The sequence below is a fragment of the Nicotiana tabacum genome, chromosome 19 (genome assembly GCF_000715075.1).
Source record: "Nicotiana tabacum cultivar K326 chromosome 19, ASM71507v2, whole genome shotgun sequence".
Taxonomy (NCBI): domain Eukaryota; kingdom Viridiplantae; phylum Streptophyta; class Magnoliopsida; order Solanales; family Solanaceae; genus Nicotiana; species Nicotiana tabacum.
Window position 1 is genome coordinate 123760545 of NC_134098.1, and position 6759 is coordinate 123767303.

The 6759-nt window shown below is 38.7% G+C and overlaps 2 protein-coding genes across 2 annotated transcripts; both read right to left on the reverse strand.

Moving 5' to 3' along the window:
* Positions 1–292: 292 nt before the first annotated feature.
* On the reverse strand, positions 293–3163 carry LOC142173707 (F-box protein At5g03970-like). Its single transcript, XM_075239332.1, has 3 exons — positions 3111–3163; positions 957–1744; positions 293–342 (listed from the first exon to the last, which is right to left on the reverse strand). Exons 1-3 carry the CDS (start codon positions 3161–3163, stop codon positions 293–295), a joined length of 891 nt encoding a protein of 296 aa, XP_075095433.1.
* Positions 3164–4085: 922 nt separating this feature from the next.
* LOC107818913 (scarecrow-like protein 30) lies at positions 4086–6484 on the reverse strand. The gene has a single exon (XM_016644991.2). It carries the CDS (start codon positions 6164–6166, stop codon positions 4259–4261), a length of 1908 nt encoding a protein of 635 aa, XP_016500477.2. The 5' UTR covers positions 6167–6484; the 3' UTR covers positions 4086–4258.
* Positions 6485–6759: the final 275 nt, after the last annotated feature.

A 6759-nucleotide genomic window follows, 5' to 3' on the forward strand; every position in this document is an offset into this window, starting at 1 on the left:
TTGGGGATAAAAATGCCTCAGACTGCTAGTGAAGGATTTTGTGCAGATCCTTTTAGAGTTAAGGATATCAGTGGACTTGATAAGAGTGAAGGCCATTTTGCTGGTAATTCATCTTTTGCTGCACTAATGCATTTTAACAGCAATCCTTAGATTTTAAGTTCTCTTCTCCTTAATTTGGCGTCCTGATAATTCCATTATACTGAATTCAGCGCCGAGATTTGCAGTTACACTAGAAGAATAAATTTCTTCTGGATTTTATGCTTCAAAATTATCTGACGATTAAGGTCAAGAGTTAACTAATTCTTTGGACTAGCCCAGAACCATGCGTGGAGACAGATATTCCTATATAAAAATTTAAACAATTGAAAATCAAATAATGAAATGGCACAGAAGATCTGCACTTCAAGGATAAATAGTTACATGCAAGATACACCAGTCAACAGAAAATCTCTAAAATGGCATAACAAACTGCATCAATAGTTTAGCCCCACCAACACTCACACTGCGGGTTATTAGAGTGAAGGCCATATTGCTGGTAAAAGGTACAAGCAGATTTAACATTTCACATTCAACAATGACGTTTTTACTTTAAGAATATTAGACAGAAGATCTTAAAGAAGTCCAGACTCTTCTTCTCTGTCTTCTTTTTTGAAATTTTGGAAGAATTCTCAAGATAGAGTATACTCAAGGATCAAATAAAGGATTAAGCCGAATTAAAAAGAAGGAATGTCCATAAAAAATTATCTATTTCTAAGTTCCAAGTAAATAAGACACTCATCAAATGTTATTAGAAGAAGTACAAATATGTAATAGGAGTAGCCAACACCAGTACAGAAGGCGTGGCCATTGATGCCACTCATAAGCAAATAATTTGTAGTATTCTTCTCCAACAATATTCTCCAAAATCATACACAAGTTCTGCAATATTCGTCTCCAAGTCAAAGAAATAACCTTACCTCTTACAATCAAATAAAAGACGTGGGGAATAGCAGGATGAATCTCCATGTTCTGCAGATCTCGACTACGAATATTGCTCTCAAGGCGCCATACAGTTATGGTTGTCCCAACATTCAATGCATAATAGAAAGCCCCACCTGAAAATCCAAGAAAACAATGGTCTCCGAACACCATATCTTCATCTCGAGGCAATTCCAAACCCCAGAAACGCTTGTGGACTCTATCATAAGCAGTGATCTGTTGTCCGTAATCAAGCCAACAGAATACTCCATCGATGACACCAGCTGATGGGGATTTCATAGTCTTATAATTCCATTGTCTAAGAGGTCTTGCATCAACATTTAGGTTATTGACAGTCCACACATTAGTCTCAGAAGAGAAACATTCAACCGTTACAGAGGACAGAAAATCCCAATGGCGAACTACAGTAAAGGAGATGACATCTTTATCAGAGTCATCTACCTTACAAATAAATCCAACAGTTGGATCATTCGTCTTCATTCGAGGTTTAGGGAGAGCCAAACGCTGCCTCGTGGCAGGATTATAAACATAATAAACCCTTGTAAGGTCATTGCAAAGAAGAAAATCATTGGATGATGCGACAATACACACTCTCTTCTTGCTAAGAAAATTGACTGACTCATCCAAACTACCATCAATCACTAGTGATGATTCTTCTTCCTCGGACAAGAAGAAGAAACGAATTTTCGAACGTTCATAGGTATCCCGAGTCTGATAAAAGAAACCAATTAGATTTGGTTGAGGCCTCCATCTTCGAGAACGGCAACTATAAGACAGAGATGAATCAGCAATAAACTTTCGCCAATGCTTAGATACACACTTAAACCTTGCCAGAGATTTTGAAGGCAAACAATGCAATATGTTGATTGATTATGATGTCTTCGACCACACCTTTTTCGACTACACCTTTTTCAGTCAATTTGCATAGTCGCTTCATACTAATACTTGCAACAAATGCTCTGAAGCTGTCAAACTTTCGCTAACTTCGGCGGTGAACTTACGTACGTAGGTACATTATATATAGGAGTTGTTGACAGGGGATTCTATACCCGCCACTCCAGCGAAATCTTCAAATTTTTAACCCTACACACAACTCCCCCTTTTTCTTTTCATTTTGATTTTTTTTCTTTTTTCTTTCTTTTTGTTTTCTTTCTATATATCATGCATCTTTTTTCAGTTACGCCTTCATTTTTGGCTGCGAACTTCAAAAAATATTTAGTCATAGAATTTCCAGCTGTTTTAGGTTACATGGAAACATTCATTTAACTTGGGGACAAAAACAAGTTTTTTATTTTTATACAAAATAAAAATTCTGCAGTGACAAATTAAGGGGTATGTGTTCAAGAAATAGTTTGTGCAATTTGCCTCCACTTTTAGACAAATTGATAAGTGGTCTTTTTATATATAGGAAGAAAATATCCCACAAAAGGGATCACAAAACAAGGGCATATAATTATGATTAAAATTAGTTTATAAGGAGTATGTTCCCCATTGAAAACATTATTTTTACTTGTGTTGTTGGTATAAAGGATGGGATTCACTATTACAATGATATTTTTTCTAATGTTGTTTATAAATGTGAGTGATTCCCTATTAAAAATATTTTTGTGTTTTGTATTAATAAAATGATTCCCCTGAAATATTGGTCGTGAATGTAGGATGCGCCTTGTCCTAATGTAAAAGTGGAATAGAAAAAAAAGTCAAACCGAACTCATTTCAGTTGGATGAATATTGTATGTACGCACAAAAAAAAACCAAAGAAATCAAACTGAATCAATCAAAAACCAACTTAAATACGAACTGTATTAACTCAAAATTGTTCAACGGTTACATACCCTACTCAAACTCAAAGGCTAGGACAAAGCTTACGCTAAAGACAATGTTTATGGTGCATCAGCCTCTTTCAAATCTTGGATCCACCTCATTGTTATTTGGCACATGGTTTATCATTCCAGGTTGCAAACGGGAGCCTTGTGCATTTCCAGTTTTGGGATACTTACCATTTTCATTAATTGTCTCATAAGTTTGGTCCAATCTACAAGCTGTAGCTTGGTAGCAAACTCTGTAGTGTGTTGAACTCACCAGCCTTAGCCAAAGAGGTAGTTCGCGATGCAAACTATGATTTTGCAAACCGTGACCCTCCCCTTTCAGGATTCATCATATCCTCAAATGAAGGACTAGACATTGCATTTTCTTCCAATTGGCTCTTACTAGCGTGATTTGCATGAACTGTTTGCGAGGAAAATGCTAACAGAAACCTTCAGGCTTGATCTTTGGCAGCACTTATTACAGGGAGACGGAGAAGCATTGTGAAGTTGGAGATGACTTCAGGGAAGTGGTGATAAAAATCCCTCGACTGCTAGGAAAGGATAACATAACTGATTTCTTCCCTGTGCAGCTGTGCTTGCCAGGTTTGATTTAAAAGGAATACAGAAAGAGATGAAGGGTCTTATGCTGTCAGTTGACAATATTTTAGATGCTATCGCAAGTGAAAGTAAGAAGATGTTTCCGAACAGAATAGAGGTTGCAGTCCAGTAGAATCGGAGAAAGGATTTTCTGCAGATCCTTTTAGACCTAAAGAAGCAGGGGATATCAGTGGAATTGATGGGAGTGAAAGCCATAGTGTTGGTAAGTTCATCTTTTTCTGCACATTTTATTACTAGCAATGATTAGAATTTAACTTCTTTTCTCCTTAATTGGGTAATCCTGGTATGTCCTTTCCATCATGTTGTCTCTCAGAAGAATTCAGGTATTAGAAGAAAAAACTTATTCTTGATTATATGTTTCTAGTCCTATATATTACAACAAAGTACTTAAGGAAAAACAGATTCTAAGTGATCCAGGCAAAAAGAATTAGTGTCACCTCTCTCTTTTTTTTTTATCTCTTTTGAGTTGTGAAACTGGAGCTAGACTGATTACGATTAAGCTATCCATCGTCGGACAAGCTTTGAAGAAAGTATCCTCCAGCGAGTAGAATCAACATGATCAAGGTCTTGTCACTGGTATGAGTTCCTTCCTCTTAACTTCAGCTTGTGTTTTTATAACGTGCATTATTATTAATGGGACTGATACCACAAACACGATGATCGAGTGGATAATGGCAGAGCTTCTAAATAATTCAGTGGCATTGAAACCAAATAAACAGATTCTACAATGCTGCTACAAACAAAAAAGAAAATTCAATCAAGCAGCCATGACCTAAAGTTGACAATAGCTCAACCTTAGGTGAAATATATAGGAGAAGCAAAGAAATAGCCTAATAAGTTACTACTACATAATTTTACGATTGCTGAGCAGGCTTCCAACAAGAGAGAGCGTAAACTACACGTCCTTTCCATCCTTGCAGCATCCACTGGCTATCTTCATCCACTGAGAAGTCCTTGTGGTACTCCCGCCTCACTTTGTTGCTGACAAAGTTGACAATCTCCTGGTCAAGTGGCAGCTGTCTAAATCCAGCTCTCGCGCATCTAAGTTGCCACTGCTTGTACGTTTCAGGTCTCTCGACCCTCTCTGTTCCTTCACAAGCAATCACGTTCATAGCATCTCTTGCAAAAACCTCTTCCTCGAAAAGCTTTCTGTCCTCATCCTCACGGGGCAGGGTAGCCTCAAACATATCAAACAAAGTAGAGAAGTGAAAAAGCGCCTCCCTGAACCGTGTCAGAAAGAATGGAGTGTTGTAAGTCCCGTTCACCACTCCGTGGATGAACATATCAGGACGGATCCTCCTGATCAAATCTAAGACAACATCCCTTGGACTGGTTGGTACTACTGTCTCATCAGGTATGTTCCCTAGTCTATACAAACTGTTAACCACCAGAACGTCATTCCTGTCAATCTGAAGCTCTTCAAGCGTGATGCTTTCCCACTTCTTCGCTATGGCAATAAATTCGAAAGGAACATTAAATCTGTCACAGTACTTCTTTAGGCGACGCCCTGTATCCTCAACCCTCTCTGCTGGCCGGAAACCAGGCTGGGGAAGTTCGACTCCAGTAATGCGGAGCTTTATAGGTTCCCCATGCCTCAAGGCCGATAGACTTTGTATGAGACAAGGCCACTGGAAACCATATAAAATCCCAAAATCAATTATATGTATCGTCCTTGGTGCTCCTCCAGTAATCAACTTCTTGATATACTTATTTGCAAAAATGTTTGATATCAACTTGAATGGGCATGCCGTGATAAACGCCTTGTAAGCTTTCAAAATGTGAGCAGCTGATATCCTGCTGGACGCAAACACTGTATACGACGCTGTTCCTGTGCCGGACAGGCGTGCTTCAAGGGCATTGGCAAGATAATGAGCCAACCTCTCTGTCTCATCCCCGTGGGATGAAGAGTGTTGTCTTATCCGCAATAGCAACTCATTAGCTGTTCGGGTATCATAGCTTGACATTGCCTGTGCACATTGAGTCAACAGACCTCTCAAATCCACAATTTCCTTCTTGCTGCTGCTATGCTTCTTACCACCTGATCTCGACCTTCCAACTTTGGTTGGTTTTTTAACTTCATTAGGCGGACCACATGGATTATTTGGACAAAGCAACAACACATTGTCATACATTTCCAATGGTTCAGATTCATCAGCAGCAAATGTGGCCAACTGTTTGTTACTCCTCTGGTGGTCATCATCTTGTCGATGGTGATTTTTCTTTTCCCTCAAACCACTAGAGCCATGATTTAGTCCATTAGAGACATCAGGCAAACTCTTCACTGAAACAGGGGATTCAAAATTCAGACCCGATTGAGGAGACTCAATAGAATAAGATGAAGTGTTGCTGAGATCAGGACAAGAGGAGGAAACCTTATCCTGTGGAATAATGGCGGAAAACTGGGGGGAAATAGTAATGTTTTCGGATCCGTGAAGGACATCAGAGAAGTATTTCTCAGCAGCTTGGAGAGCCATACAGTCACGGAACATACAGGGCTTATACTCCAAATCTTCCTCTTCCATTAGCATCTGGCTTATGTATTTGTACATTGCATCAGAATAGTCCCTTTCTCCTTCCCCTTCCTCTTTAGGAGAAGAATCTCCTTCTCGGACATTTGAAAGGACATAAGGGTAATCTTCAAAACTAGGACGATTGAATATTGTACTACCATTTTGTACAACAACATCTTCTCTTGAAGAAGGGTGCCTAAAAATGAAAGCATCTGCACCAGGAAAAAGTTGTTCTTGGAATATGGCTTCCATGGAAATTGCTTTAAGCTACTGAATTCTCAGATGTTTGATTGAAGAAAGAACAAAAAGCAATCCGAGAATTTTGTACCAAAAACAATGAAGCAGAAAATAGGAATATTCAAATGCTAGTGCAAGGAACTGAGCTAGCTACCTAGCTCCAAAAGGAGATATATAGATAAAAATCTTTAGCGATGCTGATGAATTAGAAGAAGATCCAAGTATTGAGCTTGGAAGAAAAGAAATGGAGTGGCTCTTTAAATATATACTGTATAATGGGAACTAGAAAGGAGGGAAGAAGGGTTCGAATATTCAATCACGAAACTGCAAGTTCCAGGAAGCAGCTGTTGCTGATGAACACAACCACTCGTGTAAATCTTGATTGGCTAAGGTAAGTTAGCCTAGCCAGTAACCGGTTTCCTGATTAGTTTAGTCTCAATGATTAGTATATTTTATATACTACGTAATTGGTTTCTTTTCAACTTTGTTTCTTGTATCTTTTGTGGAGCATAATAATATTGCATTCTTTTGAAAGAGTGGTGGGGGTTACTTAGGAGGGAACAATTTGACATTATCCGACCAAGGGTGAAGTATCCATACTGTGATGA

Bases quoted from the DNA above. Each gene is read 5' to 3' on its own strand.
- LOC142173707 (XM_075239332.1), bottom strand. From the start codon at position 3,163: ATGTCTAGTCCTTCATTTGAGGATATGATGAATCCTGAAAGGGGAGGG. The intron at 1,745-3,110 runs GTTTGCAAAATC...TCTGTCTTATAG, and splicing joins CCTGAAAGGGGAGGGTCACG to TTGCCGTTCTCGAAGATGGA. The intron at 343-956 runs GTAAGGTTATTT...ATTTTTATATAG, and splicing joins CTTTTATTTGATTGTAAGAG to GAATATCTGTCTCCACGCAT.
- LOC107818913 (XM_016644991.2), bottom strand. From the start codon at position 6,166: ATGGAAGCCATATTCCAAGAACAACTTTTTCCTGGTGCAGATGCTTTC.